This window comes from Bubalus kerabau, chromosome 2, assembly GCF_029407905.1.
Source record: "Bubalus kerabau isolate K-KA32 ecotype Philippines breed swamp buffalo chromosome 2, PCC_UOA_SB_1v2, whole genome shotgun sequence".
NCBI lineage: Eukaryota > Metazoa > Chordata > Mammalia > Artiodactyla > Bovidae > Bubalus > Bubalus kerabau.
In genome coordinates, this window is record NC_073625.1 from 100,174,565 (window position 1) to 100,195,816 (window position 21,252).

A 21,252-nucleotide genomic window follows, 5' to 3' on the forward strand; every position below is an offset into this window, starting at 1 on the left:
GGGAGGAAACTCATGATTTCAATTGTTCTGTATTTTGCTTGTGATCTCAGTTTCAAAAGGAACTCATGGTCTCCTGACTCTTTATTTGTTTTGCTTCTTTGAATCCCACTTGCCCTGAACATTAAGAGGATTCTGCTGCTGTTGCTGCTAATTCACTTCAGTCATGTTCGACTCTGTGCGACCACATAGACGGCAGCCCACCAGGCTCCCCTGTTCCTGGGATTCTCCAAGCAAGAACACTGGAGTGGGTTGCCATTTCCTTCTCCAATTCATGAAAGTGAAAAGCGAAAGTGAAGTCACTCAGTCGTGTGTGACTCTTAGCGACCCCATGGACTGCAGCCCACCAGGCTCCTCTGTCCATGGGATTTTCCAGGCAAGAGTACTGGAGTGGGGTGCCATTGCCTACTCATCCTCTATTAATATCTTGAATAAACAGTTATTCAGTCTGGCCTCCAAGACCCAACATCTTGGCTCCACTATCAAGTGTAGACATTGAAAAAATATCATTTAGAACAGACATGAAGGACATGTATATACCTGGATATGCTGGGATGTATGACAAAATAATTCGTAGAAAATTTCTAAGTTTTACAGTGTAAATATTTAAAACAGAGTTCCCTAACTAACAGATAAAGATCCGTTGAGAGATCCAGGAGCCTTACTGGCAATTTGTTAAGCTGGCTACCACAGACTTGGGACAATTCCTGCCGGGACACCGAGCAACCTGCCTACCACATGCCCTCCCCACACCATATCTTACTGTCAGTATCTCCCCATATACTCATCCTGTAATGTCAAGGTGGATAATAAGTAAACAAGAATCTTTTATACCAATAGGCTGAGAAGCTGTAGTATACCTGTTGTTGCTGTTTAGTCATTAAGTCATGTCCAACTCTTTGGAACCACATGGACTGTATAGGCCACCAGGCTCCTCTGTCCATGGGATTTCCCAGGCAAGAATACTGGAGTGGGTTACCATTTCCTTCTCCAGGGGATCTTCCAGACTAGGGGTTGAACCCATGTCTCCTACATAGCAGGAGGATTCTTAACCACTGAGTCACTACCTACTACAAGTAATATATCCTACTACAAGTAATACATGAAAATTCTATAAGGATGAACTGTTACAGTCTGGATAAGAATGAGATGGAAGAAAGTGGGGTTGTAAAAAGAGCTCTGCAGTGGGACAAATCTGGCTTCCAACCCTGAATCTACTACTTACTTGCATCATGACATTGGAATGTTATATTTCTGATTCTCCATTTCCCTATTACTAACATGGAGACAGTGGCACCTACCTTCCAGGTGTTGTGAGAGTTAAATGAGGCAACATAAATAAAAGCCTAGTTTAGTGCCTGGCACTAGTGACTCTTAGTCAATCACAGGGTTAGATTCACTGATGAAAATATTAGTACTAGTGCTAGAATAAGATAAAAAATATGTTGGATAAAAAGGCTGTCTTTTATTCTAATTAGAAAACGCTGACAGCTAAGTCTTCATGCTGAAAGTGTTCAATTGCAGCTTTCTCAAAAAAACATTATCTAGAAAGTAAATTCATTTTTCAGTTGAACAATGATGAGAAAATAAGAGTTACAATATTCCTTCATTTCCAGTTGCTTATCACAGGCCAGCAGACGCTCAGGGAGAGACATCAGAGGCAAATATATCAACAGGGGTATTACGTTTAGACACACCCTAAAATCCAAACACTTTGTGACACAGCCTTTTTAGAAGAAATCTAGATTAGGTTCGAATTTTCATTTCAAGTCTGCCTAGTTACATGCTTCGGGGAACTTACTTCCCAATTCTATTTCATTTATAAAACATGAATATTCAAATGTACTCCATTCTCTACAAAAGGGGTAAGGAGATGCCTCTGCTTATAGTTATACTGAACACAACTTCAGGGAGCATGATTCACCTCCCAATCTTTATAGATTTGCATGTTATTATGAGATCTTTCCAGAAGACGGCTGTAAACATAAGCACTTGGAAGAAGATGCTAGTATGTGTGCTAGTGATGGAGCTGGGGCACCTGTCGGAGCAAACACAGGTGAAGTGTCAGTGGAGTCCAAACACCTCACGTTGATCCTGGTGCCATGAAAAGGTCTAGACTGTTGTGGCCTCCATGAAGTATCTGGGAACTTCGGGGTGGCACTGGCTCCAGTGCTAATCCCTTGTATTGGCTGGGCCAAGTTCACACCTTGCAATCTCAGTTCCCTTGAGTGTGAATTAAGGAAGTTGAGGGCATATGATTTTGAGGTATTTCTCCAGTAGAGCCAAAGGACTCTGTGGACTCTCCCCCTCCCCCATCAAGGGAATCTTTAAGAACTAGATACAGAGTATTCTAAGAAAACTGTAAAAAAAAAAAAAAAAAAAAGCATCTACTGAGGGAAAGATTATAATGAAATACACCAAAAAATACCAGTGATTTCTGAATGGTTTGGGACTATGGATGAATTTCTTGAAATTCCTTTTAATTTCTTTTATTGCCATTAACTATTGAGCTATTTCAAATCCTAAAAGATGATGCTGTGAAAGTGCTGCACTCAATATGCCAGCAAATTTGGAAAACTCAGCAGTGGCCACAGGACTGGAAAAGGTCAGTTTTCATTCCAATCCCAAAGAAAGGCAATGCCAAAGAATGCTCAAACTACCACACAATTGCACTCATCTCATACGCTAGTAAAGTAATGCTCAAAATTCTCCAAGCCAGGCTTCAGCAATACATGAACCATGAACTTCCAGATGTTCAAGCTGGTTTTAGAAGAGGCAGAGGAACCAGGGATCAAATCGCCAACATCTGTTGAATCATCAAAAAAGCAAGAGAGTTCCAGAAAAACATCTATTTCTGCTTTATTGACTACGCCAAAGCCTTTGACTGTGTGGATCACCACAAACTGTGGAAAATTCTGAAAGAGATGGGAATACCAGACCACTTGACCTGCCTCTTGAGAAACCTGTATGCAGGTCAGAAAGCAACAGTTAGAACTGGACATGGAACAACAGACTGGTTCCAAATAGGAAAAGGAATATGTCAAGGCTGTATATTGTCACCCTGCTTATTTAACTTATACGCAGAGTACATCATGAGACATGCTGGGCTGGAAGAAGCACAAGCTGGAATCAAGAATGCCGAGAGAAATATCAATAACCTCAGATATGCAGATGGCACTACTCTTATGGCTGACAGTGAATAAGAACTAAAAAGCCTTTTGATGAAAGTGAAAGAGGAGAGTGAAAAAGTTGGCTTCAAGCTCAACATTCAGCAAACTAAGATCATGGCACGGAGTCCCATCACTTCACGGCAAATAGATGGGGAAACAGTGGCTGACTTTATTTTTTGGGGCTCCAAAATCACTGCAGATGGTGACTGCAGCCATGAAATTAAAAGACACTTACTCCTTGGAAGGAAAGTTATGACCAACGTAGAGAGCATATTAAAAAGCAGAGACATTACTTTGTCAACGAAGGTCCAACTAGTCAAGGCTATGGTTTTTCCAGTGGTCATGTATGGATGTGAGAGTTGGACTATAAAGAAAGCTGAGCGCCAAAGAATTGATGCTTTTGAACTGTGGTGTTGGAGAAGAATCTTGAGAGTCCTTTGGACTGCAAGGAGATACAATCAATCCATCCTAAAGGAGATCAGTCCTGGGTGTTCATTGGAAGGACTGATGTTGAAGCTGAAACTCTAATACTTTGGCCACCTGATGAGAAGAGCTGACTCATTTGAAAAGACCTTGATGCTGGGGAAGATTGAGGGCAGGAGGAGAAGTGGACGGCAGAGTATGAGATGGTTGGATGGCATCACCAACTCAACGGACATGAGTTTGGGTAAACTCCGGGAGTTGGTGATGGACAGTGAGGCCTGGCCTGCTGTGGTTCATGGGGTTGCAAAGAGTCGGACACGACTGAGCGACTGATCTGAAATGAACTGATAGCCACTTTTAAAATAGAAAGATCATAAACCCAAAAAACTGTTGATAGAATTTTGAAAACCCAGAGAGATATCATATTGTCCAAAATAAAGATGTTAACATACAAATGATTTCTGATTTAACATAGTGTATCAAAGATTCAATGACTCTATTTCTTAAAGACTCCGAATATCATATTTCCTGTTCAAAATATAGTCCAATTCCAAGTGTTTCATAAGCTTTATGGTTTGGATACATTTGCATCTTTAAAATTCAAAAAGATGTTGCTTTGTGACATCTGATATGCTACACATTAATCTAAGTCTTGATAAATGAATGCAAATTTGATTTTCTTTCAAATGTAACATTTGGAAATGTGTATTATTTCTCCTTTGGAATACAGGATCATTTAGAATATAAATGACTACAATGAAAGGAAGCTTACCTGGTTGAAACACATTTTCAGCTTTTTGTTTGTCTGTTCTGGGCACTGCTCCAGCTGTTTTCATAAATGATAACAGAACAGGATATTAACTTTTAGAGAATGAGCTGTCTACAGTTGAGTTACAGCATGTAAGTATCTAGTAGTATAAACAAAGCATCAAAGCCTAGAACTTGCCAATATTGGTACTATGGGTTTTTTAAGTCCAAGTCAAATTAAATTAATTACCTACAGTAGACCTCACTTCATTCTAAAAATTATTAAGATAGCTTACATTATATAATATGGTTTAAAAAATTTGCAGGTGAAAAAGAAAATCAAGGTGAGGGAAAAGTAAATGATAAACAGTAAATAAAGAAGTTGGAGTTAGGATATCATGGATGGGGACACAACAGAAATAATCTGTTGGAGAGACACTGTCACATGGGTCAGTATTTAAAGTTAGAGACTAGTTGAAGTCACCTAGAAACATTTAGTAGAAGAAAGTGGTACAGGAACAAGCCCTCAGACATGCCAATGCCTAGCAAACAAATAGAGAAGAAGTTGCCAGCACAGAGGATGGGAGGGAGGGAAGCAGGAAAATGAAAATTTTGTGCTGTCATGGAAGTTACACAAAGAAAGTGCTCCAAGAAAGAAAGAGTGATCAACTGCACCGATGTCTCCAGGAGGTCAGGTGAGAGAAGTGGCTACTGCATTGGTCAGGAGAGTGGTCACTGGCGGCCTGACAAGGCAGTCCCAGTGAAGTCGTGGAGTCAAGCTCCACGGGAGAGAACGAGGTGAGAGTAGATGGTGAAGAAGCAGAAACGATGATGCAGGACTTCATCCAGGATCAGATGAAGGCATATGGCACCTCTGCCGATTATCATGTGGTGCTCTTTTCACTGATACCTTTACATGTGCATCTATCTTTTCCACAAGCAACACCAGGCATGAGATTGGAGATGGAGCCCCCGAACCTCGTGCACCCAGTGGGCCTCCTCCAGCCCCATGAGCAGCCCTGGTGGGTCCGGCCTGCACCCCTCACCCAGCTGCAGCCCAGCCTGCCGGGACTCAGCAGCTCGGGGCTGCCCTCTGTGAGCCAGTGCCACGCTCGTCCTGAGTGCCCCAGGGAGCTGCTGGTCAAAGTCTTCCTCATCATATATAGTATTGCCACTGAACGGAGACTGCGTAAATATGGATACAATGTTCCTCATCCTTCCCTGTGACGTCTTACTGATTCTAACCCAATCTTCTCCTTGGTTCCTCATAAAAGGTGGCTGAGGGAGAGTATCTAAGGAACAGGGACTATTTCTGGTGTAGGGAAGGAAGTCAAGGACTATGTCCTGTCTCTGTCCATCTCAGTGACCAACTACTCTCAGTCTGTACAATCTTCCCAGAGTTTAATTAAACTTTGGCCACATTTGTTTCCAATGCAGCTTTAATTCTCAGCTACCCACTTGGTATATAAAGTTCCTAATTCACTAAATCTATTCTCAGTAACCCTTTACCTCTTCACTGAAGATTCAATTCAGGGTATTATGTCATCTCCTCAAAGTTTAAGAAAAGCCAGCTTACCTCAGAACATGCTGTAAGTTCCTCCAGAGGTGTGTGGCCAAACTCTGATGGTAGCTGATACTCAGGAAAAAAATACAGAAGAATCTCCCTAGGAACGTAAGCACAGTAGAGATGGGAATACACCAAGAACAGAGACGCAGCACACATCTGTCAGAAATAGATCTGTCTCCTGGGTTCTGTGAAATTATCTTGGCAAAGATAAACATTCATAACTGGCAAATAGTTTTTATCACTGGCGTCAAAGTGTACTACAAAAGGCACTGACTTTTGTAGTGGGGACAGGGAAGTGGCTGTGCTGTAAAAGGGCAGCAGGAGGAATCCTCTTGGGGATGGAAGTGTGTATCTTGGCTGTGTCAATGCCAAATATCCTAATTGTTACATTGTTCTATAGCTTTGCGAGATGTTACAAAACCAGATAAAGGGTACAGGGGACACCTCTGTATTATTTCTTACAACAGCACGTGAATCTGCATTTATCTTAAGATGTTGATTAAAGCAAGCGAGTATGAGCTCACAATGCCCATCCCTAACCAAGCAGTCCAGAAGACCCTTGCACCTACTTGAATGTTCTCCCTGGCAGAGGTCCAAGCCAACACTGCCAATCTCCTGGAGGAAAAGAGGCTGACAATAGGCTGACTGATTTTTTCCTAAAAAATTCAAGGAATTTAACTCTCTGGAGTAATTTTTTCATCCAGGACTATTTCAAGAACTCATACATGGACCCAGCTCTTTCTAGACAGCAATGGTCATTGTTCTGACAGGTGTTTCATTTTGTCAAAAGGCAGTAGCACTCTGTCCTTCTAGTGTGATGACTTTTCTAGGATTAATGACATAAATGATACATATTTCATTCCTGGGAGAACAGGAAATCTAGAAATTTACAGCTACATCTTAAAGTGAATAATGTTTTATGTTGAAGTGTTCCAAGAACTTCCAAGGGATTTACAAAATTTTTTCAATTATAAAATAACTTGGCACACAAAGAAAAACATCTCTTATATAATTTACACTCCCAGTATTTTAAGTATATTATTGGTGGCAATATTCATTTGTAATTTTAAGGAGATTTAATCTAAAAAGTTAAAACTCCTCAGGATTTCACAGTAGTGAATGTAAAACACACACATACAACACCTCAGAACTATTTGCCTGGCTAGTAAGAAGCTGAGTGGATAGGAGGCAAGATGAAATGGAGTTTCTGGGTATTTGAGCTGAGCAGAAATCAGATGGCATAGAAATAAAAGCTTCAACTAGACTCCCTGGGAAAGGGGGCCTGTGGTCAAGTTTATGGTGGGTTTGGTGAAGCAGAAGTGGTGAAAGGTTTTTAAATACAAACCACCCCTTTCCTTCCCTAAATCTAGTCTCCTCCCCTCCAATACGAACACAAGGTTGAAACCTCATCTATGCACTGGTCCTTTTCATGGTGGGTATAAATTCTTTTGGGTTTAGATTTAGAGCTAATCAGCAATCTTCCAAGGAAGTATTTCTAGAAAAACAAGTATGTGGAGGTGGTGGCATGTGGTGGGTAGTGGGAGAGGGTAAAGGGGCAGGTTGGGGAGAGACAAAGTTCTGAATCAGTTCTGGATTATTCTCAATCTGTAAAATCTCTGCATCAAAATTTACATGAAACATCATTACAGTCTGAATAATGTCTCACACATGTGTACTAAAGACAGAGAGGTAAAGAGACAGACACACACACAAACACAGAGAAAGATTATTTTAAAGTAAAACACTTTATATAAAGGTTTATGGAATCACTTGTTACAAATAGCTCTTGTCATGGTTGTATTTTCTCAATATCCTCAAGCTCGTTCATTCCACAGACATTTCCCAAACCTTTACTAAAACCCAGCCTGTATCTAGTGGCACTTTCCAGAGACTGGCATCATGCCCCCATGCTAGGAACCCAATACAATCTTATTACACTGAATTCAGCCTAGTAGAGAATGCAGACATTCTCTATGGAAGCAAACTATCCAATACAGTATCACAGAGGCTAAAATGAGAATGCAGCCTCATGGTTACCTAAAGGAGGGGCCCAACCTTGTGTTTGGGAAGCCCCAAAGGAAGAGCTGGAATTAGCCAGCTGGAGGGGCAGGGGGTTCAGCCTGTGAAAAAAGAATTGCAGGAAAAGAAATGCTGGAGAACTGAGTATTTTCTGATGGTATTGAGAGCCCTGGTCAGATTCAACCACTCTTTCTAAAGTGCTAAAAATGTGTTTAATGTTGCTATAGGCTTTATATACAAAACTTCATATAATACTTATGGAAGCTCTTTGACTGAAGATTTATTCCTACTTCAATCTCTCTGGTTCTCTAGTTGTTAAGGACCCTCATCCCTACCCTGGGACTTCCCAGAAAGATCAGTGGTAAAGCATCTGTCTGCCAATGCAGGATATGCAGGTGACGTGGGTTCGATCCCCAGGTAGGGATGATCCCTTGGAAGCAGAAATGGAAACCCACTGCAGTATTCTTGCCAGGACAATCCCACAGACAGAGGAGCCCGGTGGGCTACAGTCCATGGGACCACTAAGAGTCAGACACAGCTGAGAAACTGAGCACATCCCCACCCCAACCTTTAGTCTCCTTCTCTGCCCCTCTCCCTCTGGGACCTCAGAATCTAGCTTTGTACCCTCTTCTCCGCATGGCTTCTGCTAAATAGTTCTTCCCTTGGGGATTCTGTCCCATGAGACTGACAAAGAAAATAAATTATTAATATCCTGCTTCCGCAGTTTGCAAGTACAAACACACAGACCTTCACATTTTCCTTTTACTGAAAACTTAATTCAGGAAAACTGTTAGACACTACTGAAAAGAGGTTAAGCTACCAACAATCACAAATGTAGGATGTGAATGTAGATGTTTAAGAGCTCTTTAAAAATTCCTTTATTTATTGTCCTGAGTCCCTTTCTTCAACGATAATCTTCAATGACACCTTCCTTTGTTCCTGAGGGTATATTTCATCAAACCTCTCTCCACCCTCAAACTTTAGGAGACAGAGATAGTGATCCTCTAATCCACAGAAGGTCCCACAAGGAGGTGCTTAACACAAAACAATAGAAATAAAGTGGTGTCTGGAATATCCAGGTGGATGCTGTGTATTTTGAGGGGACTTATGAACTAAGTGGGCTTCCCCAGTAGCTTAGACAGTAAAGCATCCACCTGCAATGCAGGAGACTCGGGTTTGATCCCTGGGTCAGGAAGATCCCCTAGAGAAGGAAATGGCAACCCACTCCAGTATCCTTGCCTGGAAAATCCCACGAACAGAGGAGCCTGGTAGGCTATAGAGTCCATGGGGTCACAAAGAGTCGGACACGACTGAGCGACTAACACACACACATGAACCAAGTGCCGCCATTCACGGGGAGTCTTTTGGCACCAGGAACACCCCTTCTTCCCTTGGAGCATTTACTCATAGTTCTATCCCGAAACTTGATAATAAAATCAGGAATTTGTCTTTAATAACATTATCTCTCTTCTTGGAAGCTCAAGAAATAAGTATCCTAAAGATCCTTCAGAGCTATTGTTTGCATCCAGGACTGTGATCCAGGACTGGCTATGATGCCCGTTTCTGCAGAAACCATATCTGTATCTGCAAGTTTGAGCTGCAAATTCTTATCGAGTTCACCTAGTTGAGCTACAACACTGAATCAGCTCTGTCTCCATATATATGATGACCAGGCTTTGAAAAGTTCCAGCTTAGGGCCATTTCCTTTTCAGTCCATGGTCATATCCTTTCTCAACAGAGTACTTTTTCCTTAAGAAAAATCTTTCTTGCATTAACACAGCTCCACTCTTTCTATATATGAGCAGAGTTACATAGAGTTTCCACATTATCTTGTTCTCTTTGAAGCGTAAATTAGTTAGTTAATAATAAACTTGGTCTTGGCTAAGCAGAAGAGCAAGCCTCCTACCTGACGAAGAGTGAAACTCCCTTCTTCACCACAGTGAAAAGGCTATAGAAATGACATGGCTCCACTTTTTAAACCCAGGAGTCAAATGCTGATTTTTGACAGACCTCAATTGCTAATTAAAAAAAAAATGTGATCTTTTCTTTTGCTTCCATAACTGGTAGGCGTACATGCTCAATTGCTTAGTCATGTCTGACTCTTTGCGATCCTATGAACTGAAGCTTGCCAGGCTCCTTTGTCCATGGAGTTCTCCAGGCAAGAATACTGGAGGGGGTTGCCATAACTGGCAGAAACCTATAAAAAGTGGCTTTCTTTTTAAATATTTTTTTGGTATTTTTAAAAGTTAAGGTAACATAAAGCATATTTCTACTTTTGTATAGGTGAAATCAATGAAGTCTGACTTATTATCAAGTTTACATATACAATGATAAACTAAAAAGGCATTACAGGTTAACATTTATGAGTAAAAACTGTGAGACCAGATTGCCAAGATTTAAATCCCAGCTCTACCACTTAAGAGTTATGTAATACTGGGCAAATTACTTAACCTCTGCATACCTCAATTTTCTCATCTGTAAAATAGGGATACTGAAAGTATCTATTTATAGGGCAGTGGTAAGGTTTAAGTGAGTTAACATATGCAGAGCCCTTAGGACAGTGCCTGGCACATAATAAGTGGATAATATTTCTTTTGTTGTTGAAAGTGATCTGAGATTTGATACTGCTTCAATATTTAGGACTATCTGACAAAATTCAGCAATCTGGATCTCAGTTTACCTTATTTGATGGAGAAGGAAATGGCAATCCCTCCAGTACTATTGCCTAGAAAATCCCATGGACAGAGGAGCTTGGTAGGCTACAGTCCATGGGGTCACAAAGAGTCGGACATGACTGAGCGACTTCACTTTTACCTTATTTACCTCTTACTAAGACAACTCAGATGCACCCCATTATTTGAAAATACTTTAACATCCAGCAATATTATTCACTGCTTTTTACATTAATCCCCTTCAATTTAATTAAAAGTGTTCTTTGAAAATCTACTAATATATGTTAGATATGGTGTGAAAGACTCAATCTGTTTTCAAAGGAGTTACTATATTTGCAGATTAAACAAATTAATACACATAAAACAAAAATAATGCAAGATAGGAAAATGCTAAACTGAGCACAATCAGGTGATAAAATGGACAATAAGAACTACCATTTTTAATGGAAGAGGCCCACTTAGCCATGTTGAAAGGGATAAAGATGATGTCACATTCAAAGTGACCCAAGTGGAGGGAACACTCCACACCCTGCAAAGGAACTGACTGCTCTCTTATCTGTGACAAGCAAGACAAGTCTTGTGGACAATCATGGTTATAAAGAATATGGTGCCCTCCACACTGAGACCAGCCACCAAAACCTTCATGCCTAGAAGAATTTAAAGTCTAGTTAACACAAGGACTAACATATGGACCAAACAATAGAACAGTGCAGTATAAGGAGGAAAAAAAGAAACATAACACAGAAGACAAGAAATCTTTCTTCACTGGTGAAATTTAAGAAAACACACTACATCTTGCTAAAGGCAAAAGAGAAAATCGGTAAATGAGTAGCTCCTTTTATTCCAGTTAAAACCTTGTGTTGTGTACAATTCTTTCCCCAGTGAATATTTTTATAAAATAATCATCCCCAAAAAAATTCAAGCCAGCATAGAAAGGAGCTTATTTATTAATTCATTTGGCTTTCAGAGAATTCAGTTGATAATAGTATGATGATTTTAAGTACGAAAGATTCTGCATGTTCATTAGGGAGATGGTTTCTGGAAAATTTTAATTTTCTACTGATGCCTAATTATAGAACTGGATGCACCTTACACTCTTAATACTCTCAATCAGATCATCTCCTTTTTGATCACACGTAACTCATTAAAATGAACAGTAATGATACACTTAGATGCAGAACAAAAATTAGACAGGTAAAAAAATAAAGAAAATGATAATGTATAGTTGTACATCCAAACTCTGCTACAATACAACCAGGCAAGTCTCTCCAGGCTTACAGTGTAGAGATAGCAAAGCATGTGTGGTATCTGTATGTGTGTATGTATTACAAAAAGTGTGTGTGTATATATGTAAGTTTGTACATCTGTATGTATGTGTGTGTGTATATGTGTGTGTGTGTGTGTGTGTGTGTGTGTATACACTGTGATTAAGAGGATGAAATTCCAAATCAGGGAGCCTGGACTCAAACACAGCCCTGTCCTTGGTAGCTGTGTAATTATATCTGTGATTTCAAGCACTACTTAGTTTCTATCTCCCTTTTTTTTTGGCCATACCATGTAGCATGTGGGGCCTTAGTTGGATTGAGACCAGGCCCCCCTGCACTGGAAGCTCAGTGTCTTAACTACTGAACCACTAGGGAAATCCCTAGTTTCTCTTTTTCAGTTTAACTTAAAAAAAAAAAGTTAAAAATAATATCAGCTTTGTAAGTTTGTGTAAGGAGCTAATGTATACAAACCACTTCAGTGAATGAATAAAATAAAAATTTTTTTTTTTAATGGTAGCTATTATTATCAAGAAGGCCTGGTTCACTTGAAGCAATGTTCCAGTCATTGGACATGTCATATACATTGTTCATACATTTTAAAATAATATGCACATATTTATTCAGATGTACACAGGCATATTCATATTCATATATAATTTATTGTATACTATACCATGTCTTAGGGTCCGATTGACATGCCTGAATCTTATAACTAGTAAGAATCCAGGATTCAAATTTATGGCCACCCAACATCAAAGATGAGGATCTTATATAACACTTCTGATCAAGTACTGACAGAAGGCAAGAAAATGGTTGGAGAATCCCATTCTTTAGGGACTATACTGTAGGCCATGGCAATATGACACTGATATCCACCATATCATTGGGTGATACTGGTACTGTCCTGAGGTCTGGTTTTCTTCTGTTCTATTCCCATGCTAGTACAAGCTTGCCAACCCAGGCAACATGCAGTTGGTGGCCATGACTTAGTGTTCAGGGATGCAGCACTCTGACTTCATTCCTTGGTCAACACCTTGTCACTGGGTTCCTACTGTCATTAGTGAAAATGTGTCCTGATACAAAGTCCAAAGTGGATCCACCTACATATAACAAGAGCTTCCCTCTTTCACCTGGGGCAGGATAGGCATTAGACATATGTTCCTAAAGGATAGCAGGTGGGCCTTCATGCTCATGTAGTATAGCCCCATGGCCCTGGATGCTGCCACAGAGACTTCCCTAAAGCCCAGGGCAACTACAGAATGGCATCCATGTCTTCCAGTGGTTTGCAGTCTACTTTCACACACAGGACCCTAGACCCTGTCCTGGGCCTGAGTAGGGGCCCTGGCTCCCTATATATATGCCCTACCTCACCTTTCTCTTCCTACCTGTTTGCATTCTTTGCCAACTCTCTTCTTCAGGAAGACTGTGTCAGTCTCTGATAAGAAAGTCAAAGTGTCCTAAGGGAAAATACTATTCCAGCTAGAGCACACTGTATGTTTCCTTCTGCTAAAAATCTCTTACCTTATCCAGGCTTCTCACAGTCTGTGAAGCCCAACCAAACCAATTGGCTGTACTAATTTAGTGGTGTTTCTGCTCCTGACCCCCACCCTCTCATATGACACCTATCTGAGGGCATTCTTCTGTATAGTAACTTCTTTGGCTTAATTGTGAAGCCCCTTATCTTTGGTCCCTACTTGGAAAATCTCTGAACTTTGAACTTTATGCTCATGTCTCCATCCTTGCCAGTAGTACAGATGTGAGACTTGGGCCATAAGAAGGCTGAGCATCAAAAAATTGATGCTTTCACGTTGTAGTTCTGGAGAGGACTCCTGAGAGTCTTTTGGATAGCATGGAGATCAAACCAGTCAACCCTAAAGGAGATCAACCCTGAATATTCATTGGAAAGACTGATGCTTAAGCTAAAGTTCCAATTTTTGGCCACTGGATGTGAAGTGCTGACTGATTGGAAAAGACCCTGATGCTTAGAAAGACTGAGGGCAGGAGGAGAAGGGGGCAACAGAGGGTGAGATGATTGGATGGCATCACCAGCTCAATGGGCATGAATCTGAACAAACTCCAGGAGGAGGCCATGGCAACTCATTCCAGTATTCTTGCCTGGAGAATCCCACAGACAGAGAAGTCTGGTAGGCTACAGTCCATAGGGTCTCAAAGAATTGGACACAACACAGCGACTGAACAACTCCATCCTTTGAGAACTGAGATCCAGACATTTAAATCCCTCATTAACCATGCCCACGAATAATAAGATTCTACACTGAAGCAAAAAGTAAAACTTAATTTCTTTCAATAAGTTCAGTATCTAAAGCTACAAAAAAGACTTCTTAGAAGGCCATAATGTCATTAGGGTCTTCAGTTCAGTTGTGTCCGACTCTTTGCGACCCCATAAATCGCAGCACGCCAGGCCTCCATGTCCATCACCATCTCCCGGAGTTCACTCAGACTCACGTCCATTGAGTCGGTGATGCCATCCAGCCATCTCATTCTCTGTTGCCCCCTTTTCCTCCTGCCCGCAATCCCTCCCAGCATCAGAGTCTTTTCCAATGAGTCAACTCTTCGCATAAGGTAGCCAAAGTACTGGAGTTTCAGCTTTAGCATCATTCCTTCCAAAGAAATTCCAGAGCTGATCTCCTTTAGAATGGACTGGTTGGATCTCCTTGCAGTCCAAGGGACTCTCAAGAGTTTTCTCCAACACCACAGTTCAAAAGCATCAATTCTTCAGTGCTCAGCTTTCTTCACAGTCCAACTCTCGCATCCATACATGACCACAGGAAAAACAATAGCCTTGACTAGATGGACCTTTGTTGGCAAAGTAATGTCTCTGCTTTTGAATATGCTATCTAGGTTGGTCATAACTTTCCTTCCAAGGAGTAAGCGTCTTTTAATTTCATGGCTGCAATAACCATCTGCAGTGATTTTGGAGCCCCCCAAAATAAAGTCTGACACTGTTTCCACTGTTTCCCTATCTATTTCCCATGAGGGTCTTAGTGAGGCAGAATGAAAAAAAAAAGAAGAAGGGAAACAAGGGAGGGAGGGAGAGAAAGAGGGAAGGAGGGAGAGGGGAAGGAAGAAGGAAGGAGAAATTCAGTAAGAATTTTCTTTTTCCCCTTCATGATAAATGTCCCTCATTCTTTTGTTTTTAATAGCCTTTTCTGTCCTATCTTCTATCCTTACAAATTCTGATTTTTTATTACACTGGAGAGAAAACTAACATCCACTCTATTGCTGTACCATGTAACAATAGGACAGTTAGTGACAATAATTTGATCTCAAAAGACATGTAACCCACACTATATCTAAATCAGTGCAGTTAGGAGACAAGTCATAAAGTCATTCTATTGAATTTTCTCAATAATATTACCACTCAATAGAGAAAGAAAATCAGGAGTTGTCACTGCTTAGAAAATTCAACAAAGCAGGTAAATATCTTTACCTTAAATTAGATGTCAGTTTTCTTACTGTTTCCTTGACAGACGTGCTTTGAGAAGATTCTGTCAGTGAAGAAGCAACTTTACAACCACCACTCACAGAAACTCTGGCTTTATATCCAGAACTTGGATTTAAATCTTCCACTGGCATACTGGGCAAAAACAAGCTGAGGTTTAGAATTTCCAAGTGGAAATCATACACAACAAATGAGGTGTTAATATACAACAAATCAATGCATGGACATAAATGTAATGCTGAAAACTGTCATTTACACAGCTGTATAAAAGCAATTCTCAATTATATGAATACTGTTTATTCCTAAAAAATCTTGTTTCAAGGTTTTTGGGCAACCACAATTAAATAGAATTGGCAGTAATTTATTTTTAACAACAGCAGTCATCTACCACTTGCCTCTTATTTGTTGAAAGAAGTTTTTAAACCCAAGTTCTACTTTAGCCTGTGGGAGAGTGAAAATGTTAGTTGCTTCAGTCATGTCCGACTCTCTGAGGGCCCATGGACTTCAGCCTGCCAGGCTCCTCTGTCCGTGGAATTCTCCAGGCAAGAATACTGGAGTGGGTTGCCATTTCCTTCTCCAGGGGATCTTCCTGATCCAGGGATCAAACCCGGGTCTCCTGCATTGCAGGCAGATTCTTTACAGTCTGAGCCACCAGCCTGTGGGAGGGTAGGTACTAAAGGTAGGTTTAGAAATAAGGCAAAGTCAGTTGAAAGAAATATTTAGTCAAGACCTGATGGAGGAAGAGTGTTTCAGGTGAAGTGTAATGATACTAGGGTAGAAACAAAGTAGGGTCTTTGCGAGATACTTGAGAAGGCCAGGGCTGCAGGGGTGGAGCACACAGGAAGATGCAGAGAGCGGACCCGAGAGGTACCGGCTATGGCGTGGGGGCTGGGGCTTATTTTAAGCAGAGCAGGTGCTCCCACTCGAGGGTTTCTTACATGGAGGGAGGTAATCTGATTGACACATGTTTTAAAAGGATAACTGGCTGCAGCATGGAGATTAACTAACAATGATGATTCATGAAGTAGCATATAGTGTGCTAATGAGGCCTACGGGTTTCAGAATTATGAGAATAAAAATGCTTAAGAGGGCTAGGGGATACACAATATGGGAGGCAAACCTGGGTAGGTAGGCTGGGGCCAGATGATGCAGAGTCTTGTCTACCAAGTGAAAAGGAGATTTTTGTAATCCTTTTGTGCTAACATCCATGAATTAAGACCACAGCTCTAGAGAGTTTCCTGTATTCACACTATATGGGTCTTTTTAAAAAAAACTGGATAATAGCTCATAGCAAATGGAAAGTGCTTCTACTGTCAACAGTTCTTTGGCATTAATTATACTGTCTAACTTCAGCTGATACTTTATTTAAGATTAAGAACATTATAACTAATGCTTAATTGTCCATTAAAGAACATTCACACAGTGTCTGGCACTTATTAATTATAACCTCCTTTATGCTGAAATTTTATTAGAGAAGTCCTTAAAGTTTTTTTTTTTTTAAATTTTACCATTTTGGGGATGCTGGAAACTCAGGCTGCTGTTGGCATGGAGGGTAAAATGCACTACACCAGAAGACACACATTCCTCCCTGAACCTTTGTTTCTTCTCCTGCCACATAATAACAGAGCCTACTTCACAGAGCTGTGCCAAAGATTATACAAGATATACACAGAATTTATGCCTCTGTTATTAAGTCCTCAGTAGATGGTACCTAGTTATCATTGTCATTATAATCATCTTTATTATTACTACCACTACTAAATGAATTTGATAAGATTCTTCCATTAAGATTTTCTTAATTGGATCATAGTTCTAACACGAACTATGTAGTTATGATTCAAAGATTATTTGAAGAAAATCAAAAGTTCATAAAAACCTAAAAGTAATATATGAAATAATACACAAACACACATACACAACATGTGTATACACATACACATACACACATACAGACACATTCGGAGCAGAGTGAGGTAAGAATTTGCTTCCTTGAAAACATTTTTTCCCTCTATTGGATAGCCAAAATATTTAGCTGATTACATTTAAATGTGACAAAAGCCTCATGTCAAGAATATCCTAGCATACAATGATTATTACACTTACATATATGTATGGAAATAAGATTATAAGCCATACAAAAAAAAACTGGGTCATGATTTCATAGTCATACCTTACATATACATGACATTTTCATTCTTTGACTGTATTAGAATAATTTGAATTAGTTGCTTGCTATGAGCAGGAAGTTAAGCCTATTCCATTCCTGAATCCTCACAAAAGAAAATAAAAGGTTTGGGAAAAGAGTAAGAAATCTAGTGTATTCTATTCTTTCCTGTCTCCTTTAAAATTCTGTTCCACTTTTAATTACCTTTGCTTGTTGCTATTATTTTCTTTCTCCTTGTATTTAAACACTGATAATTACTTTTCAACAGTATAATTGTACTCCCTTGGAATTTTGTATAATTGCAGTACACTCACCTTTCCCAGTTAGGTGATGAAGAATTTCTGTTTATTTCTGGAGTATCACTGCACAGCTCCTGTTTTTCTTCTAAAGAACATAGACAAAAATGAAAATAACCACATTTTGGCAATCACACGTAAGAGTGAACTAAAGGAAGTGTTAGCAGCTCATTAACAACTTGCATGTAATTTGGCTTTGTATTCAAACACTCTTTTGTAAAACTGCACCAATATCTTTTCAAGACAATTTACAATAACCTCTTAATAAAGTGTACATAGGGTACAAGAATCTGAGAGCCTCTGTAGCTTGTTTTTTGTAATTTCTTTCTAATGATGCTCATTTTCTGTTATTGGTGTGCACGGGATGACTCACTGGAACTGTTTAGTGTCCCTTCTCTCAGCAGCCTCTGCACCCAGACAACGACTTGTCTTTCCCTAGTATCTTACTCTCTTCCTTTGGGTTCAGGTTCAAAGACATCCTGAAAGACCCCAGTCAGAAATGTGCCCCTAGAAGAGAGCTGGATTTTAACGCAGTACGAGACCTACAATCATTGAGTTCATCTTCTCAGTCAGGGAACCTCGGAATCAAGAGGTTCAGAGAGGCGAGTGCTTTGTTAACAGTCCATAGAAAAGCAGAAATGCTTTGATTCCCTTGGACTGGTTTTGAGAGGATCTTGGGGAGAGTCTAAGAAATAAGTCAATGTGTCCTTCTTCCATCTAACTCTAGAATCCTTTGTGGTAACTGTGATATTGTCCCACCAAGTAAACCCTTGCTACAAAGTCCAAGGCCATTGAAGGCCAAGTGGAACAGGAAAGCAACAAGAAATGTTTTAGATGGTTAGGACCTGCCTGACTAGTCTAAGGAGACATAAAAGAGAATAGACAGAGAGGTTTTCCAAGCACACTGCAGGCACTGTTGGTTTTACTCATGCTCTGCATGCAAAGTGAAATTTCTTAACCTAATAGCCAACTAATTCATAATTACAGTCATTTGAAAATATTTCACAATTTGTTCCTTCCAAATCCAGGATGAGTATTTGAAATTAAATGTTAATTTTAGGATCAAAATTGTACTAACAATTTTTCTATTACAATTTGGAAATCCAACTGGCACATACTTGAAGGCATGTTAATAGCTTGAAACTTCTATAAAAGACTGGCTTTAAAATTAAGAGATTCTTACAATAGAAATCTTGATTGTGTAATGGCAAATTATCCCAATTATAATGAAAAAGAAAAAGTGTGATTTATTATGGCCCGCACTAATGGGTTCAAATATAAAGATGTGAATGAATGACTGATTAGGTTACCTAAGCAACAAAGTATAAAGGAAAGGAGTGCTTACATCTAAGAGTGAACACAAAATGATGGCATGGATCAATACAAAAATGACTGGGAATGATTGAGTCAAAATGAACAGAGACCTATTTAGGAGACTAAGAAAGCCTTTAAAAGTTATTTCAGATTAAGAAGATGACAATGAAAAAATAGCGGTTCTGCTGTTTAGGCCAATGGCATAATATTACAATAAAGGAGACAATGGTATAATAATATGAACATAATGAATTCTAGTAATAATAACGAATGAACACTAAACAAAATAAAATTTTCTGAGTCTAGTTTGTTTCCAGCTCTCTGTCCTGGGAAATTGTCTTTAGATTGAAAATTATAACATGGGAACTTTATGTTTAAAAAAAGGTCAAATCTCTCATCTGAGACAAATTACACCCCATGGATAATAAATGTGCTTGTTGAACTACTCTTAGTGATCTCAGAGGAGTCATGCAAAATAGGGAAAGAACTAAATGATTGAAAACAGAGGAAGGTCATCATCATTTTCAAAAATCGTTTCTGAAAATGACAGACCTGATATTAATCCTCAGCAGATTTCTAAATAAAATTCAATGAGGAGGGTGACATCTGTGCACTCTTGGGAATTCTAGGCAGTGAGGTCATGCAGGGGGCATTATCCTCAGGCAGGGAGTGCCCCTTCAAAATGTGTGAGGCTGGCAGCTCAGTCTCTATCACCTCTCCTCCCACTGCTGGAACAACAGAGTTAATTTTTCAAAATCCAAACTGATACCATAAGATATGTCACATAAGTCAAACTGAAAACAACTCAAGACATTACAACTAATATATGTAAACTGAGTTCTTTTTTTTACCTTTTTTCGTAAGATAAACTTCCTTTTTTTCTTGTTTCAATGGAACATCAGTGTCACTTTCATCTAAAATCTGAAAAACAAGCTCTTTATTTAAAGCTGCACCAAACCAAAGGGTATATTGCAAGGTGAAAAAATGACCTTGAACATCAATGCCCATATCAGAGACCATAAAGTATACTTTACGGACATATTATGAAGGGACACAAACATACATGTTGTCAGAAATTATACTGGCACGCAGCTCAAGTATGGTTGCATTATAAATGTCATATTTACATCTATCATTTCTTCAAAGGAATATTTACATTCCTACCAATACTGCGATAGATTTTTTAAAAATCCAAATCTTAGGTGGATGTCATGTTGACTGTAACACATGGGCCAAGTATTTGATCACCAGGAGCAACCATGGAGCCTCTGTTGTTTGGGAAGGGCAGTCCCAGCTCTAGTTGCTACAGAGTAGACACAGAAAATGAACTCGACATCAGTGCAATGAGAAGTCTGGGGAGGCTCAGGCCTCGGGCCCAAGAGTGTGATGGGGAAGAACATGTGGCCGAGACTGGGGAGCACACCTGGGAAGGTGAGAGAAGGGACACCTGGTCTTCTGACAAAACAGGAAGTCTGCTTAAAGTGGGATGCAGAGCCTTAATGTGTTGAATGCAGGAGTCAGCAGGGTTGGTGGCACTGAGAGTGAGGGGAGGGGTGTGTGTGTGTGTGTGGTGGTGGTGGTGGGAATGGGGGCTAAGCGGAGTTGGGAGAATTTGGGGGGTAGAATATGACAATCAGAAGCCAGGTATCCCATAACTTTGCAAATTCTGTAAGCCTATTTTTCAAGGCTCAAACAAAATAAATTTATATTTTGGGAATACACTTCTTTAGATCAGAGGGGGGCGGTGAGAAGAGTAGAGACAGAGAGTTTATTTATACGTGTGAGTTGTTCAGTCGTGTCCAACTCTTTGCTACCCCATGGACTGTAGCCTACTAGGCTCCTCTGTCCATGGAATTCTCCAGGCAAGAACACTGGAGTGGGTAGCCATTTCCTTCTCCAGGGTATCTTCCTGACCCAGGGATTGAACCCTGGTCTCCTGCATTGCAGGCAGATTCTTTACCATCTGAGCCACCAGGGAATCCTGAGTTTATCTATACCACTCAGGAAAATAGACCCAGAAGCTCCTTTCATGTATTTTCAAGTGTGTGAGAAGGTGGGGCAAAGACAGTAAAAAAGGAATATGGAGAAGACAGGGGGCAAAGCAAAAGCTCTGTCTGCTCCTTGATCTGAAAACCTCTGAACACTTGCTGAGATG

General features: G+C 40.1%; 1 protein-coding gene across 7 annotated transcripts in view; it reads right to left on the reverse strand.

Annotated features, from left to right (window-relative positions):
- The window catches only part of MORC1 (MORC family CW-type zinc finger 1), a 170,433-nt gene that overhangs the window by 7,213 nt on the left and 141,968 nt on the right, over positions 1 to 21,252 (reverse strand). For 6 of the 7 annotated variants that reach the window (XM_055568119.1, XM_055568117.1, XM_055568121.1 and 3 more), the window contains 5 exons: positions 19,949 to 20,018; positions 17,802 to 17,871; positions 15,312 to 15,458; positions 5,914 to 6,001; positions 4,363 to 4,416 (listed from right to left, as the gene is read on the reverse strand). In XM_055568119.1, coding sequence (XP_055424094.1) covers positions 4,363 to 4,416; positions 5,914 to 6,001; positions 15,312 to 15,458; positions 17,802 to 17,871; positions 19,949 to 20,018 — 429 coding nt within the window. The remainder of the gene's footprint in view (positions 1 to 4,362; positions 4,417 to 5,913; positions 6,002 to 15,311; positions 15,459 to 17,801; positions 17,872 to 19,948; positions 20,019 to 21,252) is intronic. The other variant, XM_055568118.1, reaches the window with a different exon arrangement.